General features: G+C 46.3%; 1 protein-coding gene across 1 annotated transcript in view; it reads right to left on the bottom strand.

Moving 5' to 3' along the window:
- Positions 1 to 22,618, bottom strand: part of LOC120630550 (low-density lipoprotein receptor-related protein 2) — a 244,003-nt gene that overhangs the window by 3,635 nt on the left and 217,750 nt on the right. The window contains exons 5-24 of the mRNA XM_039899804.1: positions 22,326 to 22,492; positions 21,430 to 21,684; positions 20,576 to 20,752; positions 19,573 to 19,796; positions 19,081 to 19,350; positions 17,243 to 18,848; positions 15,795 to 16,054; positions 15,404 to 15,556; positions 14,718 to 14,868; positions 14,117 to 14,303; positions 13,867 to 13,970; positions 12,523 to 13,704; positions 12,138 to 12,242; positions 11,547 to 11,892; positions 5,137 to 11,235; positions 4,477 to 4,703; positions 3,807 to 4,014; positions 2,689 to 3,530; positions 2,467 to 2,625; positions 99 to 345 (exon numbers count right to left, since the gene is read on the bottom strand). Of these exons, the coding sequence (XP_039755738.1) occupies positions 99 to 345; positions 2,467 to 2,625; positions 2,689 to 3,530; positions 3,807 to 4,014; positions 4,477 to 4,703; positions 5,137 to 11,235; positions 11,547 to 11,892; positions 12,138 to 12,242; positions 12,523 to 13,704; positions 13,867 to 13,970; positions 14,117 to 14,303; positions 14,718 to 14,868; positions 15,404 to 15,556; positions 15,795 to 16,054; positions 17,243 to 18,848; positions 19,081 to 19,350; positions 19,573 to 19,796; positions 20,576 to 20,752; positions 21,430 to 21,684; positions 22,326 to 22,492 (12,969 nt within the window). The remainder of the gene's footprint in view (positions 1 to 98; positions 346 to 2,466; positions 2,626 to 2,688; positions 3,531 to 3,806; positions 4,015 to 4,476; positions 4,704 to 5,136; positions 11,236 to 11,546; positions 11,893 to 12,137; positions 12,243 to 12,522; positions 13,705 to 13,866; positions 13,971 to 14,116; positions 14,304 to 14,717; positions 14,869 to 15,403; positions 15,557 to 15,794; positions 16,055 to 17,242; positions 18,849 to 19,080; positions 19,351 to 19,572; positions 19,797 to 20,575; positions 20,753 to 21,429; positions 21,685 to 22,325; positions 22,493 to 22,618) is intronic.

The raw sequence follows: 22,618 nt of genomic DNA, 5'->3' as shown, positions 1-22,618 counted from the left end.
GTTCTTCAAATGTTTATATTATATTATATAACATTAGAAGTGTGAAAGTGTAGATGTTTGTTACTCAATTAGCAAACAGGCCCTTCTCGGGCACTCACAAGGGGCGCTTGCGGACCACGAACCAGCCGGCCGCCGCCGCCGCCAGCAGCAGCAGCAGCAGCACGGGCACCAGCACGGCCGCGGCGCCGGGCGCGCGCGCCGCCGTGGCCGCCGCCGCCGACGCGCACAGCGGCGGCAGCAGCGGCGCGCGGCACGAGCACTGCACGCCGCCGTCCGCGCCCGCCGCGCACGTGCCGCCGTTCTGGCACGGGCACACGCGCGGCAGCGGCCGCGGCGCCTCGATGGCTGCGGGCGTACACGGGTTAGCATTGAGGGCCTCGCATGGGGCCATGGAGAAACTGACGACACATAGCGATCGAATAAATAAATACTTTCAATTCCGACCCCGCTAAGACATTAATAAAATGTACCTAAACATACCAGGCTGCGTAAGAAGGCATCGACGAGCGAGTGGTGTGAAAAGAAATATTGGAATATCGAGAACTCTATTACTAGGAACTTGAAGTTAGTGAATTAAAACAAACTTAAAGTGTCTATAGTGAAACCGTTATTTAAAAAACACGATACAGAGGATATGGACTGTTATCAATCAATATCGATCAATTTGGCTATTCATAACCTTCTTAAGGAGGTTATGGTTAATAGGGATAAAAAGAAGCTCGTATGCGCGTTGTTCATGGACCTTACTAAGGCATTTGACTACGTTGACCATAACATATTAATAGATAAACTTAGTGTATACGGCATTAGAGGGAACGCACTGGCATTGATCAATTCATATCTGACAGGTAGGCAGCAAATGACGCAGATTACAAGTTTAGTCGGGTACAATAAAACTGAAACTGCATATTTATCAGAGTCAAAAACTGTAATAACTGGAGTTCCGCAGGGTAACCGATCATAAGATGGTTTTATTTGCTGACGATAGCACAGTGATCTTTGTGGGTGAGAATAAAATAGAATTTGAAAATGATATAAATGATACAATATGTAATATTATTAATTGGCTGACATTTAACAATTTAATTATTAATCTTGACAAAACAAAAATTATGACATTCATGAATAAAGGTAATAGTATGGCACTAGATATTAAGTATTTAGGTAAAAAAATTGAGGTAACAACAAACACAAAATTTTTAGGCTTGCAAATTGACGATAGCCTTAATTGGAAGAATCATATTGAGAATTTGTGTTTAAAATTAAACAGATTTTCGTTTGCATTATATATGCTGTCGAAAGTGGTTAATCAGACAGCGGTTATAATTGCATACAATGCGTATGTCACAGCAAGTTTAAGATATTGTATAATATTTTGGGGTAATTCGTCTGATAGAGAGCGAATATTTAAATGTCAAAAGAAGTGTCTAAGAGCTATATGTCACTTGCGTCCCACAGATACGTGTAAACCGTATTTTGAGAAAATGAAAATACTAACTTGTCCTTGTTTGTATATTTATGAAGTTCTGATATTTATCAAAAAAAACAATCACTTGTTTACATATAGTGATAGCGAACGCAGGAAAAATAAATTATGGTATAAGCCACATTCCACAGCGTTATTTGGGAATAGTATTTTCATTATGGCGCCTAAAATATACAACAAATTGCCAGCGTCACTAGCCAACAGAAACATAAATCTTGTAGATTTTAAAGATAAGATAAAAAAATTACTTATTGGGAAATGTTATTATACCATCCAAGAATATTTAACAGACACAATATTATAGGTTTGACATTTACAGTGATTATAATTTGACATGAATAATAATATTTGTACTTTTGATATCACTCTTAAATTTTATTCTTATTTTAATAATATCGATTGATTTAAGATAGTATTATTATTGTATAATTATTGTACGATCATATATATTTTTTGCATGCCATCTAAGGCGGATTGTTTGTCCCTATGTTTTGTGTACCTACCAACAATGTAATACCAATCTGCAAATAAATGATTTGATTTGATTTGATTTGATTTAAAACAGTTCGAAACCCCAACCCGTTAGTGGTCGAAGCGTCAACTACCGAGAATACTGCCAACCCAGACGTCTTTCGGAGACGGCCCAAACACGGCCTAGACAACCCTCGATGTCTTCGACGAAGACTACGTGAACGATAAAAAAGCTTGGGTGTAAATTATTGCTCTAACCAGGTCGCTCTTCTAATAATTTAAAATGACATTGTGAGATGGTGATAACAAAAAAAAAAAAACACCCGGCTAAGTTTGTTGTGGACTTCTTCTTAGACCGGGACGCGTTTGGAACCCTCGTAGCTTTAGTTTTAAGTTTACGAATGTGGTTATCGCCATCATCTCACTACCGAGTGGTTCTTATGTACGCAAGTCCAAAGGCCCACTACTCAAGCCGTAACCGTCGAGTGGTCCAGCGAACGGGCGCTCACCTGCGTCGCACGCCAGCTCGTGCGTGGCGCGCTTGGGCGGCGTGAGCAGGTCGGGGCAGGCGCAGCGGCGGCCGGCGGGCACGGCCAGGCACAGGTGCGAGCACGGCGCCCGCGCGCACGCGCCGCGCGCCGACATGTTGTAGCGCAGCGGGTGGTACACTGCGGGGGCACTCCGTTAGATGCGAGCGAACACGACAGAGCGAGCTACGCCGCGGAACCTACCTTTCACGGCCGACGGGTTGACTAGATCCTTCGATATGACGAATGGCACTCCCCTGCCGAACTTATCCTGCCTCACCAGTTCCCCCGTTTCCCTCGTGACCCAGTACAGGGACGACTCGAATACATCCAAAGATAGGGGGTGTTTCAAGAAATCGCCCTTCAAAATGACTTTACGGTTGGTTCCGTCGTGTTTTATCATTTCTATCGTGTTCAGTTTGGTGTCCGCCCAATAAATTGCGTGGTCCATGGCGTGGTCGATCGCCAAACCTGTCGGATGTCGTATATTTTCTGTGATGATCGGGCGTCTCTTGGAACCGTCCATCCACGCGGTTTCTATCTTGGGTGCCGATCCAGCGTCAGTCCAGAACATCTTACCTAACTGAGGGTCGAGGACCAAGGACGTTGGGCTTTCGATTCCTGCGGAAACGATAGCTCTTCTATATCTACCATCTGTTCTAGCTACCATAACACGTCCTCTAGGTTTCGAACCGGTTCTATCCGTTTCGGTCCAGTACAAGTTTTCGCCGATATAATCTAGAGCGATTGCCGTAGGTTTGGAATTTCCCTTCATGTTGAGATCTTGAGCGAAACCACTCTTGACTTCTCCCTTTAGAGCGTTGATCATGTATGAGCGTTTGATGGTCTTTTCATAGCTATCTGCCCAGAACACCATCTCTTGTTTGGGATCGTAATCGATAGCTTCTATCCTCTTCTCCGATGTAATCACATCGTATTGTTCATTCTTATCTTGGACGAATGCTCGTATTTCTGGGCCATTCGCGTACATTAGGACAACCTCGTTCTCGACCGCTTTGCATATACCAGATAACGTGTCGGCAAGTCTGTAAGAAAAAAAACAATTGGGTATCTATTTACGTTTTTTCTGATTGTGGAAGTCATTATAGCAAACATTCCATGTAAAACTGATTCGTCTAACAGTTTGTAGTTGTATACCTAAAGAATTTGCAAAATTAAAGAACATCATACAAAACAATAATACGTCTAAGACAAAAAGTTAGATTGAAACGAAATGCTTGTAGGTAAACGTTTCGCCTAGGCATCTTATGCAAGGCTTTCGAAATGTGCAGCAAAGAACGGAATACATCGGCGGGACCTACTTGAAGCCCTCTCGGCAGCCGCAGCTGTAGCTGCCGTTGAGGTTGGTGCACAGGTGCGAGCAGTGGTGCGCGCCCGCCGCGCACTCGTCCACGTCGGCGCAGCGCTTGCTGTCGGCGCGCGAGATGATCCAGCCCTGGAAGCACGTGCAGATGTAGCCGCCCGGCGCGCCGCCCAGCGTCAGGTTGGTGCAGAAGTGCTCGCAGCCGCCTGGAACGACGCAAAGATCAATCGCACATCCACATGGCACAGACGAAAGCGGGACTTCAGAATGTACTCCAAACGAACTACCCGGAAATGCTTGAATTTCAAAGGTGAGAATTATTTCTTGGATCTAACCACGGTCATTGACTTACATCTCCTTCCACTATTGCACTGCTACAGTCTTCAGGCCGCTCTTCTCCGCGGTTCTCTCGCGGTTAGTTATTACTTAAAACTGAATAGAAAGTAGGTTCAGTAGTAGAAAATAACTAATTGGAAAGCGAGATACATAGATTGCAGAGAGAGAACATTTAAGCACTGACCTAATGTATAGTTAAATCCTTGAAAGGAACTATCCTCTGCAACACAGGCTTTCCTACAGTAGAGAGTAGGGCATTCAATTCTCTATAACCAACAATTCTCAGGCTTGAACAAAAGACTATTATGGGTGGAGAGGGGGCTAGCCGGTACCCTTGTCGTGCGGCTCGCAGGCGTGCGCGTGGTGGCAGCCCAGCTCGTCGGAGCCGTCGCCGCAGTGGTCGGCCAGGTCGCACAGCTGCGCGCGCGCCACGCAGTTGCGGTTGGCGCACTGGAACTGCGTGAGCGGGTCGCACGGCCGCGCGCGCGCCGCGCACAGCGTCATGTTGTTCTCGTCCGAGCCGTCGCCGCAGTTGTCCACGCCGTCGCACACCTGGTACCTGCAAGCGTGCGCGCGGTCAGTCGGACGCGCCCCACTCGAGGGAGCGCCCGTGAGTACCGAAGGCTAGTTTCGTTCGCGTTAACATGTGAAACTTATTTCAGTTCCGTCTCACTTAAAAAAACTGTCTAGAGTCCCCGTCAGGCTAACCCATATCATTGCTTTAAAATTTACTCAAACAGTTATTACAAATTACCATATAACGTAAACCAACACTCACTCCGTGGGCTATGAGCTGGGTTAAGAGTTTTCTACGTGTTACCGACGTAGCTCAGCGAGTCGCAAAGTGAAGTGGAAAAGGGCGGGGCACGTAACTCGGAGAACCGATTGATGTTGGCGGTCCAAGGTGCTGAAATAGCGACCCCGCACGGTAAAACGTTCGTCGGCCGGCGTATAATAATGTTGATATTATATAATCGAAATAATAAACTTACCTTGGCACACATCGATGGTTATCACAGTGGAACCGACGCAGCGTGTCACAGTTGAAGTTGGTACATATCGAAGGAGCCTCGTCCGAACCGTCTCCACAGTCATCGGTCCCGTCGCAGAGGTCCGATTGCGATACGCATAAGTTGTTGCTGCACTGGAATCTGCTTTCAGGACAATATCTACCACCAGGATATCTCGGCGGACATCCGATTTCATCCGACAGATCTCTGCAATCCCGGTCGCCGTCACATCTGAAGTACGCGGCGATACAATGTCCTGATTTACATTGGAAGGTTCCGTTTTTACACTTGAAGCCACCGCACTCCATTTCATCGGTATTATCACCGCAGTCATCTTCGTGGTCGCATCGCCACCGGGATGAGATACATTTTCCATTGCCGCACTTGAATTCGGACTCGGAACACTCTCTGTATTTGTGTTGGCAAACCGTTTCTGCCTCGTCAGTTCCATCGCCACAGTCGTCAGTAAAGTCGCAGAGCCATTGCTTCGGTATGCAGCGTTTGTTCTGGCAGGTGAAATCGGTTTGACTGTTACAAGAGGGACAGTTCTCCGGTAATTCGTCGGAGCCGTCTCTGCAATCGTCTTTTCCATCGCAGAACAACCATTTCGGAATGCATCTGTAATTCGACTGGCCGGGACAGCGCCGCCACCCGTTCGTGCAGTTCTTCTGCCTGCACATGTAAGCTGGTTCATCGGAATCATCACCGCAGTCGTTATCGAAGTCACACATCCATAATTTAGGTATGCAGCGACCGTTCTTGCAAGAAAATTCCGAGTCAGGTTTACACGGCCGATTGTGGCACATGGCCGGATCCTCGTCGCTGTTATCTTTGCAGTCGGTATCGCCGTCGCACTTCCAGCTATCCAGTATACACCTGCCGCTAGACTTGCACTTGAACTCGAGAAGTGGACATTCGTGAGCGCACTCCGCTTCGTCACTTCCGTCGCCGCAGTCGTCCGTGCCGTCGCAGATGGTCGCGGCCGGGGTGCAATTAGTATTCTTACATTGGAAGGAGCCAGCTCTGCAATGCCTGACGGGGCACGTGTCCGGTTCGTCTGAGCCGTCCGTGCAATCTTTTTCTCCATCGCATTTCCAGAACCAAGGTATGCACTTTTCGTCGCGGCCGTTACATCTATGTTGTCCGTCGGTACAATTAGCTATACACGTTTTGTAATCTCGCGCTAGGTAGAACTGGTTGGGGCAAGCACATTTATACGTTGTGGCGCCCTCCTCTCCGTAGCCATCGATATTTAAATAGCTAGATTCATGCGGCGGAGCGATGAGACAGAGATGAGAACAGCCTCCGTTATTGTTTCCGCAAGGGTTGTTGTAGGGCAGTTGTCTCAAGGGGTGCACGACGTGAATATCGTAAGGTCGATGAGTGGCATTTCTTAGCGTCGTTATGTTTTCTCCCGAATGTTTATTCGCTTTAAGTATTGCCTTGAGGTTCCAATCGGTCCAATAGATTTCGTCATCGAACAGGCTAAGAGCAAAAACGTGCGGTACTTTTTCTCCAGATAATACGACGTGTCTGTGTTTGCCTTCTAAATCGGCCGATCCTATGTAGTCTAAATGAGCATCCGCCCAGTAAATTCTATCAGTGAAATAGTCAATGGTGAGAGCGTTAGGCCAGGCGATATCATCGTCCCAGTCCAAAACAGTAGTATAGTTAGATCCGTCCATACCCAATTTACCAATGTAGGCCTGAAGGTGCCAGGAAGTGTAGTACAAATACCCAGTCCCCGGATGAACAACGATAGCTCTCGGATCAGCGATGCCAGTTTTAAGTGTTTTCCTTCTGGTCCCATCTAACTCTGATACGTCTAAATTCTTCGAATGTCGGTCGAGCCAATAAAGCTTTCTTCCTATCCAATCGATCGCAATGCCCTCCAGGCCGTGAGAGTCGTGTCGAATTACCACTTCTTTCGTTGGGTTTGGATCAGTGTAATCGGATCGGTAAATAATTTTGGCAGATACATCGGCGAAGTACATTTTGTTTTCCTTAAAGTCAAAGTCTATAGCGACCACATTCATGAGATCTTGATGCACAAGATTGTAAAGAGATGCATCCGTGGACATGTTTCTTACATAGTATTTATTCGTAAATATGATCCAAGCGGTGATGTTGTCTTTTCTTTTACACGTATGTTCATCTGCTTCGCGTTCGTAATACTGTTCGGAACATTTGCAGTAGTAGGAGCCGGGCGTGTTCGAACAATACTGGGAGCATACGCCGGGTGTTTCCGTACACTCGTCTACATCAGCACAAGCTTTTCCGTCGCTCAGCAGCTTATAACCTTGATTGCAATCGCAGTAGTATCCGGTCAACGTGTCTATACATTTGTGCCCGCACTGGTTGATTTCTAACTTTGCGCACTCATCGACGTTGCAGTGCGCGGGCTCGTCCGAGTCGTCGGTACAGTCGGACACTTTGTTACAAACCAGTCTATTATCAATGCATTGATCGTTGTTACACTTGAACTGGCCAGCGGGGCACGTTTTGTTTTCCTTTACGCAACCCACTTCGTCGGAGTGATCGCCACAGTCATCCTCGCCGTCACATCTAAAGTGATCCCGAATACATTTGAAATTCTGACACCTAAATTCGTTCACGGAGCATTTCTTGTACTGCGTGTTACATTGCTTCCCTTCGTCGGAGCCGTCTCCGCAATCATTATCATGGTCACAGACCCAGCCCTCGTTGATGCATCTACCGTTGGTGCACTGGAATTGGTCTTCTGAACACGGCGTGGGGGTCGAGCAGTGGTGTATGGTCGTATTTTCGTCAGCGCCATCTATACAGTCGGGGTCTCCGTCGCAGAGCCATTTCTTGGGAATACACTGAGCTCTATTCCAAAACTTGTTTTCTTCGCACGTATATTCCGTTTCGGCGTCACATTTACGTTCGTTACACTGGTGTCTGTCATCTTCGTCACTGTTGTCCAGGCAGTCGTTGTCACCGTCGCAGATGTAAATTCTGGGTATGCAGTTGCCGTTATCGCAGGTGAACAGATCGCCGAAGCAAGTCCTGCCCTCCGAGCGACAGTACTCGGGCGGTTCGTCGGCGCCGTCACCGCAGTCGTCGTCTCCGTCGCAGTACCAGGTCGCCGGAATGCACCGGTGGCTGGGGCAGCGGAAGCTGTTCTGCGGACAAGTCCTCTGCGCGCAATGTAGCGGATCCTCGTCGGAGTTATCGCCGCAGTCGTTGTCGCCGTCGCACAGCCAGTACGGTTCGACGCAAATATTCGTTTTCTCGCATTTGAGATGATTGGTCGGACAAGTGGTGTTCCTCGGACATCTCTCGTGCGTTTCATCCGAGGTGACATTATCTTTGCAATCGTTGATTCCGTTGCAAACTTGTGTTTTGGGAATGCAGCGTGAGTTCTGGCAGGTGAACTCTGCCTCGGCGCACGGCGGGTAAACGCAGCCTTCCTCGTCCGAGCCATCTTTGCAGTCGTTCTCGTGATCGCATTTCCACGATTTGAATATGCAGCGGCCGTTGTTGCAGCGGAACTCGTTGGGGGAGCAGGAGTGGTAGGCGCAGTAGTTCGTGTCCTCGTCGGAGCCGTCGCCGCAGTCGTCGTCGCCGTCGCAGGACCACATCCTGCTGATGCACTTGCCGTTGGCGCAGAAGAACTTGCTGGAGTCGCACGAGATGTTCTTGGCCACGCACATGCGGCCCTCGTTGACCAGCTTGGTGCCGTCGCCGCACTTGCACTCGACGGTGTTGTTGGGCGCGGGGTGGCAGCTATGCGCGCAGCCCCCGTTGCTGATCTTGCACAGGTTAGTCTGGCACGTCTGTCTGCTCGTACTGTATATGTGAATGTCCCGCGGCGAGTCTTCGAGTCGTTTGACCATCTCGATCATGTTGGCGCCAGTGTGTTTCTCGGCTCTGTAAACGCCTCGTAGTTGTAGGTCTGTCCAATAAATATAATTTCTAAATACTGTAATCGCGAAGGGATAGATCGTTGCAGATATTAAAACTTCCCGATCGGATCCATCTAACTTGGAGCGTTCTATCTTTTCTCGCACGGCATCAGTCCAATATAACATATCCTCGTCAAAATCAATCGTGAGGCCACTCGGCTGTGAAAGATCCTTGTCTATGATAGCCTTCTTGAGAGACCCCGCCATAGTAGTCCTGTAGATTTTTCCCGATGTACCGAATCGACCCCAATCGGTGTAGTACAAAGTTCCATTGCACGGGTCCACGACGATGGCCCTGGGGCGTTCCACTCTAGCGATCATTACCAACTCGGTGCCATCCAAGTTCATCGCGTAAATAGAATTATTAGAGCTGTCGGTCCAGTAGACTTTCTTCTGGGTCCAGTCGTACGATATACCTTCGGGATTGATGTTCTTACTTATAATGTTCTGTATGCCCGCAGGGTCGGGGCTGTTCGCCGACATCCAAGCGATCCTCGCGTAAGGTCTTATTTGCGTGAAGAATAGTTTGTTATCTGCGTAATCGAATTCAACCCCTACGACGTTGGTAAGATTGCCGATAGGCTTGAACGGTATACCGGTGGATTTGGGGTCTAAGTTGACAGCACGAATTTCAGTCCTCGTTGTGAAAACAAGGTACTCATCAACGGCATCGCATTTTTTCGGGTTGCTCGCAGATATCTGACCAGTAGCACAATCGCATCTGTGTGTGTAACCTTTGTTCGCTTCGGGCGGATAGCTAAAGCAAAGTTGATCGCATCCTCCGTTTCCGAGTTTCCTACAGGGATTGTTCTCATCGGTGGGTTGATTGTTTATGTCGAATATAACGATGTCCCTGAGTTTGGGTAGGTTAGTGCGTATCTTTTCCGGCATAGACATGTTACCGGGTAGCTTGGATGCTTTGTAAATGGTTTGCAAGTTTCTATCGACCCAGTATACACTACCGGTGTGTATCGCGATGCCCATGGGGTTGGGAAGATTGGATCTGATGAGTTGTCTGTTGCCACCGTTGTAGGAGATCTTTTGGATTTGATCGAGTTTGGAATCCACCCAGTACACGTCGTGCGTTAACATGTCGATAGTTAAATCTCTGGGGTTAGATATGCCGGAGCTGACAACCGTTTGCCAGTTGCTTCCGTCGAGGTAAGCCTTTCCTATACGTGGATATTGGCCGTAATCAATCCAATACAACAATCTCTTTAGGGGATTGACGGCTAATTCTCTCGGGGCATCCATGGTGGTTTTGTAAATAACTTTTCTATTGGAGCCGTCGAGCCAAGACATCTCTACATAGTTTTCATGGGGAAAGACGTTGGTGAAATACAAGTTCCCCGCGACCCAGTCGACGGCGAGGCCTCGTATTCCGTTGCTGCCGATCCCGTCTCTCACGACATGCTGCAGGTCCGACCCGTTCGGCCTGACCCGGAAGATCCCGTTCCACTGGCCGCGGTTGAACTCCACCCAGTACACGTAGTTGTCCGCGAAGTGCGTGTCGACGTGCAGGATGTGGTGGCCGGCGCCGCTGACCGGCACCATGGCCTCGGCGCTGCTGTCCAGGCTGTAGCCGCGGATGAGGTCCAGCTGCGAGACCACCGCGAACGTCTTGTAGGGCACGCAGTTGACTTCGTTCTCCTTTCGGTACCCGATGGAGCACGAGCAAATTCTAGAGCCTCCCTCGCTAGGGATGCATATTTGTTCACAGCCACCGTTGTTTTGCGAGCAGGGGTGATGCATCATTTTTCTCTTCTGGAAGATCGTTAGCGATTTCAAATCGCTCTCGTTGTCTAATATGACTTTAATGTTGTCTCCGTTGGGTAAGTCCGCCTTGAAGATTTTTTCGTGGCGCGTATCCAACACGTATAAACGCGAGTCGAGGACGGCTATGACCTTGGGGTAGGAGATGGCGTTGGCCTCGGTGAGTATAGTTTTCCGATCGTTGCCCTCGGTGTTCATGCTGTTGATGCTCGCTGGGTACTGCGTGCTGAAGTAAACTATCTTCCTGTCGATGTCGATGGTGATGGCCTCGGGCCTCTCGATGTTGTCGACGAGGATGGTGGGGTTGCTTCCGTCCATGTTGACTTTTCCGATTTTTGCAGGAACGCCATAACCTCCCTCATCGGACCAGTAGATTTTACTGAAATTCAAGACCAAATGAATATTAATAAATATGACTTGACAGGCAATTTCTACTAAAAAGATGGAAGATATTATCAATTCTACATATATATATGTATTTTTAGCAATTTTAGTTATCTCTGTGAAGTCTGGACCGATTTTGGTTTTGTTTTTTCAGTTTTGATTCACTTTTAAACATTTTTAAAATCTGATGTTAATTTTAATAGATAGAGAATGGAAGTCACTTTCATAGCCAAACGTTTTCTTCTATCTTTTGTTTATAGAATAGTAACTACATAATGTGTATGAAGTAAAATGAATAAAACTTACCCTTCCGTGGGGTCCAAGCATATTCCCTTAGGTTTGGCGATAGACATCTTGCTGCCATCATTTGCAAAGACAATCGTCCTATATTTTACTTTGCCGTCTACTCGGATCAATTCAATATTGCTGGCGATTTTATTGGCCATGAATAAGTTTCTTCCGAGCCAATCGAATGCTATTGAAGATGGGGAGCCTACAATGCCCGTGTCCTGACCAAAGAATTCAACCTTATTTCCACCGCCATAAGGCATAGTGTAGATTGTACAGTTTTCGTCATCTTCACTGTCACCCGAGATCGATTGGAGCCAGTAAAGCATGTGTCCTTGACGGTCATAGTCTAGTTGTACGCCACCTGCAAGTTAAAAAAACTTCCCTTATATTGAGTTTGTATATTTAAACACGATTGTAAATTTGTAAAAACTCATGAACTACAAACCGCCCGTTTTAAAAATTGCCCAAGTCTCCTGACTTTTCCCAGCAGTGAACAATGCATATAGCTCTCTCTAATACTGAACCCACTAATAGTTTAAGACCATGCTGTTTAAGTGCTAACTTAATCTTTTTTTTATAAAAAAAATATGTAACATTTTTTCGTACCTTGAATACCAACCACAGGAGGTAGTTGCCCAGCCCTTCCCGAGCCATCCGTTGATAGATCAATGATTTGGGATCCTTTTAGCACCATCAAATATGAGTTCTCCTCTGAAATTATAATAAAAAGTGAATGAATGAATGAATGAATACACTTTTATTGTACACCAAAGAAACAAAAAGTAGTTACAAAGATATAAATACAATCAAGAGAGTACAATTTGTAGTGTTACTTAAAAACTATTTTTTTATTTGGTTTCTAAATTCCGAAACACTCAAATTCAGTACAACGGTTCAGTAACCGTGTAGTTTTTAATATTATAATAATAAATAAATAAAAAATATGAAAAAGTTATAATAATTAATCGACTTAATATTTTCAGAGTATTACCTTCGATACATTTTCCATCAGGCAACAGCTTGAATCCTGGCTTGCACATGCAACTATAGCCGCTTGTTTTATTCGGGCTCAGCAAGCACAGATGTTGACAAGTGTCCTTTTTACACGGAGACGGGTATTGCGGCTGCAGAGACGGATGGTGCACGTGGATAGATAGCGGCTGAGATATCAAATGCGATACTACAGTTTGATTCGTGCCCCTGAACTTGTGCGCCGATAGAACCCTGTTTAGTTGCCGATCAGTCCAGTACAGAGTGTCCTCGAATAATGTGAGGGAATGCGGATGTAACAAGTAATGACTTCCAGACAACACCTGTTGACGCCCAGTACCGTTGTAGTAGCAGAAATCGATGAAGTCAAGTTTGGAATCAGCGAAATATACTCTTTGTGTGGCTGTGTCTAAAGTTAGTCCATTGGGCCAGTATATTTTTGTTGTGATAATCGCTTCTCGGTGGGTTCCATCCATTCCGACTCTTTCGATGCGAGGATTTTCGCCCCAATCGGTCCAGAACAGCCACTTAGCGTTTGGAGCGGGGTCTAAGCACATTCCTCTGGGTTGCGTTATATTTCCACTTAGTAAAGCAGTTCTGGCGCTTCCGTCCTCTTTCGCAACTTCTATCGTATTGAGTTTGCTGTCCAACCAGTAGATGTTACCGCCCACCCAATCGTATGCTAATCCTTCCACTAAATCTAATCCAGTGGAAATAATGACTTGAGGTTCACTACCTCTGTCCAATCGAGAGATTTTCTTAAGTTTCATGTCCGACCAGAATATTGTGCCAGTGTGCATGTTGGATGCTGTAGCGACCACATTTTCCACATTTATCGGTACCCTTTCGAGGCCTTGTTCATTTAGATCCGCGACTAAGATAGAGTGTCGATTGGAGATTATGAGGAAAGCGCTGGAATGGTTGTTTGCCTTGCATGAGTGCTTATCTGCGTTTAGTTGGTAACCTTCGACGCAACTGCAGAAGTAAGATCTCTTAGTGTTTGTGCAGACTTGTGAACATAGTCCCGGAGGATCACATTCGTTGATATCTCTGCAGGTGTATCCATCTGATTCCAATTCCTCTCCGCTGGGACAAAGGCAAAGCGGCCCATCTGGCGTTTGTTTACAATCGTTGGAGCAGAGACTCGAACTAAGTTGGCAGCTCGTAAAGTCACATGCTAGACCTAAACAAAATGATCAAGATATATAATATTCTCAATAAACATTGACCGGACCGGAGATATTTTTATACAATTCATTGCATAAGCCATAAGGATGGATGTAGGTATAACTGGTAGATAAGGTCTCCCACTCAAAGTATATAGTAATGTATAGTCTCGGTATACCTTCGTCAGCGCTGTTGGGGCAGTCGAAGTTCCCGTCGCACACCTGAGTGAGGTTGACGCAGCGGTTGGTTATTCCTGGACATTGCCATTGACCTGACGGACATCTGGAAGGTAAGAAAGATAATATACGTTAGAGAAATTAGTACCGCAGTTTATAAAGTAATTTAAAAGAGGAGAATTTAAAAGTTATGGGCAAATACGTATATTCTTTAAATACGATGCTGGCCAGTACGTGGCAGTGGTGCGCTACCTGAAGGGCGGCGGCTGGCAGGCGTGCTGCAGGCCCTCGTCGGAGCCGTCGCCGCAGTCGTCGCGGCCGTCGCACACGTAGGCGCGGAACACGCAGCGCCCGTTGCCGCAGCGGAAGTGGCCCGCGCCGCACGCCGCCGCGCCGCACGTGGCCGGCTCGTCCGACAAGTCCTCGCAGTCCGGCGTCCCTGCGCACACCCCCTCTCTTATACATTCGTGTTTCGTGGCGACCGCGCAAAATCTCTGTACCTACTGTAAAATATATATTTTGCGCTCCCAATAAACCATTAACTTCATAGACCAGTGTTTCATATATTTAACATAACCCATAAATTGTAAGAGACAGAGCGCTACATGTCTGGTGGTCAATACTTGCGCTTCGAGGACGTCCTGAAACACAACCCTACATCGGGCAATATACATCGGTACAATTGCGTCGCACACGGCAATTGATATGGCGCGAAATAATGAGCGACGACTGTAAGCGAAGCATACTTTATGTAATCCGTTTATCAAAAACTGTGACGCGCGTTTCGAACGTTTAGACCAAAACCCGAATGCCAAATGTGTTGACTTTAATGCAAACTCGAGGTCGGCCGTACCGTCGCAGTGCCACGTGCGCGGGATGCACAGGCCCGACGCGGCGCACTGGAACTGGCGCTCCGCCGCGCACTGGTGCGGCGCCAGCGACGGGCAGCCCGCCTCGTCCGAGCCGTCGTTGCAGTCCGGGATGCCGTCGCACTTGTACGCCTCCTGCAAGCGCACGGACGCCGGTTACGGCACGGGTTGGCCCCCTGGACATTGTGGGTGCGGAACGCGGCCATAGTTAAACTATAGGTTTAAAAACCATCTCTTCACATCTATAGAAACTTTATCGAGACAGATTACGTTACTGGTATTTTAACTACCCGACACTCAATGCTTGTTATTTGTTAGATCATAATCTACTCTCATCCTTCTGCAGTGTAGTAACTAATGTATAAATAATGTAGTAATAGTGTGTAGATATCGGCTCGATAATCTCACTGGTCCACGTCTTCACTGTCCGGAGATCGGAACTCGACTGCCTCGACAGTCGTTCCGCCCTTCCCCACTCGACTGTGCGTGGTGTGTAGATGCGACACGACAGGTGTCTTAAATGTTTGTGTTAGTAGAGTGTAAGTTTGTATGCGTTATTTGCCTGTATGCTACATGCAGCCGAATGAAACGTCCTTTTAACCTCTTAAAGAATGCCCACTGAAACTACACCAAAAATTTGAAGTGAGAGGAATCAGTTGTTGAAGGTCACCTGGACACATTGTTTGAGATCGGCGCACTTGAACTGCGACGCGAGGCAGGACACGGGCGGGCAGTCCGCCTCGTCCTGCTTGTCGAAGCAGTCGTCGTCGCCGTCGCACACCCACGACGCCGGGATGCAGTGGCCCGTTCGAGGACACGTGAACTGTGGGGACGAACGCCTTTAGCGGTGGTTCTCTGTCTGCCGCTTCGAGCACTTAGCGCCAGACACAGTCCGCTCAGTCAATATATCATAATTGGCAAACATGTCCGCCGACTTTACAATTTTTTCCAAATCTTGTGGAAACCGTTATTTCATTTTTTTTTTATTTATTTATTTATTAGGCCAACAAACAACAGCTTTTCCATTTTTAAATGTCGATGTTGTCAGTGGTCCCGCTCACCTGGAAGTAGGCGCACGTCTTGTCGGCGCAGTGGGCGCCCTCGTCGGAGCCGTCGCCGCAGTCGTTCTCGGAGTCGCACTTCCAGGTGCTGGGCACGCAGCGGCCGTTGCCGCACTGGAACTGCGCCGAGCTGCACGTGACGTTGACGCAGCCCGTCTCGTCGGAGAAGTCGCCGCAGTCATTCTCCGAGTCGCACTTGAACGTGGCGGGCACGCAGCGCCCCGACTTGCACATGAACTCCGACGCGCTGCACGTGCTCTCTGGAAGGACGCGCGACTTTGGACCCGACTCACTTGTGACTTAACGCACAATATACACTGCCGGAGAACGCGTGTTACCGCGCAGCTGAAACGCACGTGGCGAGTTTGCCAGGCTTCAATTTAGCCAAAGTAACGCAGATGATGTCTCTATTGCGTTGTAAGTCTAGAGAGACAATTGAAACTCTGTCTAAGCGACACATTTTACATGTCTAGTAGCCGATGCGCGAGTGTCATTCCCGACCGCAAAGTCTATTTAGGACATCAAATAAGAAGACGAGTTCTTTAGATTGTGCCGTTGGGTCCGACTGCCGTGAAATATTTGCGGCAGTGTATGTCACTCGCGCATCGGCTTATATAGCCAAGTAAAAAGAGTCGCTATGTGTGTGGTTGAATTGTCTCTCAAGATTTTGTTTGTTTTCTTTTTTGTTTTGTCATCCGCGTTTGCTAGATTCAAGCCTTATAAAGTCGCCATGTGCGTAGCACGTATTAAAATTTTAGCTTGCGGTTAGGCTTGTTATTCACGTTAAACTTAAACGGGGCGTAGAATATCCACGAATACCAAAACATTAGTATGAGTAGGATATATCTACTCATACTAATAGTTCTTCTAATCCTACTTTGACACTTTTCAAGACCTTAATAGTGTAAAGAATGTATCTACGAACAAATACAGAGAATATGGCACACTGAAACTACAATGATATATTTTAATTGCACATAATTACCTAAGAATTCGGGTTGGTAATCGCGCTTTACGCTAACGTAATCATTATATTTGTGTAGACAAGCTTTACAGCGAAATTGTTAATATTATGCGGTCGGGTTCAAAACATTCAGCAGGCTGTGGTCACATACAAGTGGAAGGTGGAATCTCCAAGTGCAAGAGAGCCATTTGATATACTTTGTGACATAGATTATGGTGGGAAAGTCCTTTCTGATAGCATTTACAAAACACATTGTCAAGGACATTTTAAAAACGGACTTCGTTGGTGTCATAAAATCAAGACAGCATGCTTATGATAAAAGTTTAAAATAATTGCGCTTAAATTTTGAACCTCTAGACTAATTACCAAAAATACCAAACCCATCTTAATTCTATTTTTATGCAGAGATGTCGGCAAAAGATATCGAATAACAAAAAATGTAAAAGTATAAAAAGTATAAATAGAACAATATGTTAAAACTAACTGGTGCAGTTTTGTTCCTCGTCGCTGTTGTCCAAGCAGTCGTCATCACCATCACACACCCAGCTTTTGGGAATGCACCTCTGGTTGTTGCAAGTGAAGTCCCAGGTGTTGGGGCAAGCTTGAACTGGCGGTTCCGAGTTCGGGTCCGCGATACAACTCGTGCCGTCCAGAGCTAACTTCTCGCCGTACGGACAACCGCATTTAACCGTCAATAATTCCGTGTTATTCCTCGGAACAGCAAAGCAGAACTTCTGGCAATTTCCATTGTTTATCGAGCACGGTTGATTAGGATCAATCTTCTGAATGTCTTGACTGTACACTTTGACACCATACAACCTGTTCGTCTGAGGTTCTCTGACCATGATATCCTCTTGCTCCCCAGTCAATTTGTGCAACCGAACAATCGCATCCAATCTCCAATCGGTGATATACATAAATTCTTTATAAATAACAATTGAAAATGGATGTCTTATTAGTCTAGAATTAACGGTTTTAACGTCTGTGCCATCAAGTTTTGCATGTTGCACGTGGTCTAGTAAAGCATCACACCAATAAACTCTGTTCTCATCGAAATCTATAGACAAACCATTCGGCCAACCCAAAGTGACATTCTCGAATACCAGAAGTCCACTACCGTCAGTATTTGCTCTGCTTATGTTTGCCGGTCGGTCCCATTCTGAGAAGAATATGTATCCCTTATTTGGATGGACTACGATAGCGCGAGGTCTTTTTAAATCTTTTAGTAAAGTTCTCTTATATGCGATATTCCTTGTCGACAAAACGTTTAGCGTCCCTTTTCTCGAGTCAATGTAATATAAATTCTTTGAAGCCCAATCCACCGCTAGGCCTTCGACTCCTTCATTCTGGGATGCTAAAACGATTTCCCGTGTAGTTCCATTTCTGTGTACTCTATAAATGACATCTTGCAAAACGTCAGAGTAGTAAATATGTTCGTCTCGCGAGTCAAAGTCCAATCCTACGAATCTAGCTCGTCTCGAAACCACTGGTAGAATTGCGTCACTGAACCCTTCAATAACTGGGTTCAATACTTTTCCTTTAATAAACCTCTGCTGGGAATACATGAGGAATTCCTTAACTATATCACAGTTTCTCAGGTCAGTTTCTAACCTATATCCTATATTGCACGCACATCTATACCCTAAGCCTCCATTTTGTAAGGCAGTCACTATACACATTTGTGAGCATCCTCCGTTGTTAACGCCACAAGGATTGTTCACTGAAGTTTGCTTGAGGGAGTGAACAACAGTCAACGCTTTCGGCTCCCGGATGTCTTTGGTTTTGTAAATGGCCTGAATGCTTGACGAGCCTTCGTATTTATTAACAGAACTAATTCCTTGCTTGGTGCTGTCGGACCAATATACTCTATCTCCAAAAAGAGCTAATCTGGAAGGACTGGGCACTTGTTGACCTCTTAACACTAAAAATCGGTAGTTGCCGTCATAATCTACGGTTTCGATGTAGTCCAGTAGTGAATCGCACCAGAAAATTCGTCTCGCTATTGTGTCTACCGCTATACCAGAGGCTTTGTACGTCGCTTCGGTAACGATTGACTTCGTATGCGTGCCGTCCATGTTGGCTCGGATAATCTGAAAAGATGGACAATAGCTTAAGGAATATGTTAACTGCTTTTTACTTGGCAAACATGAAGCAGTTTTATTTTATTATTAGCAAAATTCATCCAAGTTGGTAATTGTACCCATGAAAACACGCTAACCGGTTGATCCCAGCTTTCGTTATTTACCTACATTAAAGTTAGGATAAGGATCACTTTCATTAAATTTTTTCATAAAAACAATTCGAATGAAAGCTTCTACTAACTTGACTGCTATCAGCGACGAACATCAAACCGAGCGTCGGGTCTAGCGCGATATCCGCTGGGTTCGTTAGATTGGACCCCAAAACTACAGCATGCCACCGTCCGTCGAGCTCAAACACGTCGATCTTCTGCCCCATGGCGTCGGCCACGTACAGCTTGTCTCCCACCCAGTCCACCGCCAGGGCCACTGGAGCCCAAGAACCTGCTATAGTTATGTCGTTCCCTCCGTACGTCGTGATGCCGGCTGGAGCGTTCAGTTGTTGCGAATGGATCTACGGATGAGATAATATGAAACCTGTATTATTTGAAATGTTTTTCTTACCTTAAATTATTGTTTAGAAAATCCCAGAAATTATAATAATCGTCTTGAAATTGTAATTTGGATTAAATTGAAGTTCCCCTTTAAGGTATAGCGTAAAGCGCAGCTGCATTAGAATTGCCTCGAATTTTAGTCCTCTTATCTTATTTTACAGAGGTCGACGTGCATGGCTCACCTTTCTGGTCTTGAGATCGGACCAGAACAGCAGGTTCCGGCGGTGGTGGAAGTCCAGGCCGGCGGCGCCGGACGCGTTGGCCAGCGGCGCGGGCGCGCGGCCCAGCAGGTCGAGGCGCAGCAGGCCGCGCTCGTGCGCCAGCGCCAGCCACGCGCCGTCCGCGCGCGCCGAGCAGCGCCCGCGCTCGCCCAGCGCGTAGCCGGGCGCGCACGCGCACGTGTACGCTGCAAGCGCAGAGCTCTCTGTAATACTACCGCCTCCCCCTGTTGACCCCTGGATACACCCGACGGAAGGATAGAAGCCGCAACCCGACCATAATAGAGCCTGTTAGTTGCAGCCGGGATTCATTGAAATAAACTCGTGAGAAACCTGTCTACGATCGTACGGCACTATCGTGATGAGTACGTATATAGTCAGAACGTATATAGTCCTCGGAACTAAACCCATGGCCGTTAATAGTATTAATGATTGTAAATTTAAGAACTAGTAAAAAAAATATATGTTTATAAATATTATCTATCGTTAAATAGAATAATTAAGAGAAGAAATTTGAAGATTATATCAACACATGTTACATACCTTGTCATTGAATACTATCGACTATCGCAATCGTCAGAAAAATTATTAATATATTTTGAGATTTTCAAACAAATTTGCAATTTATTTATTTTTAAACTTGAATTTTTATTCATTCTGCTATACACAATTGATCCGTTTAAAAATATTGGAAATAAATAATTCTGATATTTGCCACTAGCTGGCGTATAAGCCAAGAAGCCCGGAGTATAGGATATATACTTACGACCGATCCAAATTATTATTTTTAGATAGCGGAAACTACACAAATGTCTGACGTAAGCGTTACCTCCGTAAGAAAATAATCTGAGTTACTCCCTAGTCGCGCCTAAAGAAGTTTTACTTCGAAAACTCTAGGGTAACGAAACCGGGCAGAGCGGTAAGTCATTACTGAGAAGTGAATACTGCTCAGCGGCAGGGAACTCACAGCCGGGCGTGTTGATGCACAGCTGGTGGCAGGGGCCCCACTCGCGGCACTCGTCGCGGTCCACGCACGTGCGGTTGTCGGGCGCCAGCGCCAGGCCGGCCGCGCACGCGCACGCGCCGCCCAGCGGCGACGCCACGCACTTGTACTCGCACTCCAGCACCGGGCAGGACGACGTCGCTGCAACACACGGACAATACTTTTGAACTTTGTCACTCGTGCTTTCTGTTCAGAAGTTCACATAATGCGCAGAGTTTTAGTGGGTATTCCAGCTAAAAATTTCCGCTACTCGGTTGGCGAGTGCACCTTCCGGATTTTTTCAAAATTCAAATTTCATTTCATTTCATGTAGTTTTAGTTTATAAGCACTTTTGAAACTTCAAGCCAGTCTGTTTCTAGTGACTTTTTTCTATCTTATGAGCCATGAGAGCTGCGCGGCTTGCTTCTACTTAGAAGTTGTCGTTAAGAAATTCATCAATCGTATCATTGTTTAAACTTATGCATCGGTAGGTTGTAATTTATGAATACTTTAGGAATCCTACCCTAATAAAAGCATATACTCTGCCTTTATTCCCACAAGTAACTTATGTACCTGTCGCAAACAATATGCAGATAGATGGCACTAATTTATTTCCTGTTATTTTGCATGTGGATTCCATGGACTAGTCACCAGAAGGGATGCCTAAACGCGCCAGCAAGCAATTGGTTTTTTAAATTGATTCTTTGTGTTAATTGCAATCAATGGTTTGTAATATTTGTGTGTGTGACTTCGTAATTGATAAATGGCATCTATGTGTGTATTATGCAAATAAAGATCTATCTGTCTAAGAAAGCAAAAGCAGTGGAACGCGTGCTCACAGCAGGCCGCCTCCTCGTCGGCGCCGTCGTCGCAGTCGCGCTTGGCGTCGCACAGCTGCGCGCGCGCGATGCACTTGTGCGCGCCGCCCGGGCCGCCGCGCGGGCACAGGTACTTGTTGTCGGGGCACGCGATGGCCGTGCAGTTGCTCTCGTCCGAGCCGTCGGCGCAGTCGCGGTAGCCGTCGCAGTGGTACGTGGCGGGGATGCACAGCGCGTTGCTGCAGCGGAACTGCCCGATGTGGCACGGGGGGAAATCTGGAAAACATCAACAACTGAGCCGTTGCGCCCGTGACAGATGGCAGACGACGAGAAGCTTCTTTCCTCATTAATCGACTTGGGACTTTTGTCCTAAACTCAAATACCAACGTATCTGTAGAATATATAATTCATAGACTTCTCGCTTCGACGCTTCTTTCACCACCTTCTAAGATGTGTCGGAAGGCCTAAATGTAATTTTTGTCACTTTCTTACTTTATGCCAAAGTGAAACAGGACCTTAGCTCAGTTGTAAACAGCACAATTGGGTTAGTGATATCGCCTTAATGGTTAGGGGTGTAGCCGAAAAGTTATGAAGAAAACAAATTTCATTTTAATTCGGACACTATGCAAATCTATGACTCTTTGAATAAACCCAATGAAAGGGAAACTCGACTTCGCGCCTACTGAGCGTCGTTACGTAAACAACATAAGCGGCTGGAACTACTGCAAAAGGCTTCGTAAACACCAGCTCTTAAATATCGACCATCAGTTGTAAGAAGATAATATTGTGGTGTTGAACACGTAACGTGCGATAAAGGCAAGAGGTTGTTATCTAAACTAAAATGCATAAATCTGGATATCAAAGTAAGAGTGAATGACCCCGAGTAAGTGTGAACCAATAAATATAAGAATTCTTACTACAATTAGCTTCGTCTGAGTTGTCGCCGCAGTCGTCCTTGTGGTCACATTTGGCGGAAGTGTCTATGCACTTGTCCCCGGACGCGCACTTAAACTGGTCGAGTCGACATGCTATTGACTGCCCCGGACACTCCTGTTCATCCTTGCTTGTTCTGCAATCTAAATATCTGCAGGGGAAACGGCATACATCTAATTAAATTATTTCCTAAGATAATTATAATTTATTCCAGATTAAAAAATTTGTTTCATTTTGTGTTGCGCACGGTAACTAATTAGCTCCGTGCTTAACAATT

This window comes from Pararge aegeria, chromosome 16 (assembly GCF_905163445.1).
Source record: "Pararge aegeria chromosome 16, ilParAegt1.1, whole genome shotgun sequence".
Taxonomy (NCBI): Eukaryota; Metazoa; Arthropoda; class Insecta; order Lepidoptera; family Nymphalidae; genus Pararge; species Pararge aegeria.
Note: the sequence above shows the minus strand (reverse complement) of the source record. Positions and strands in the feature narration are given on the sequence as shown.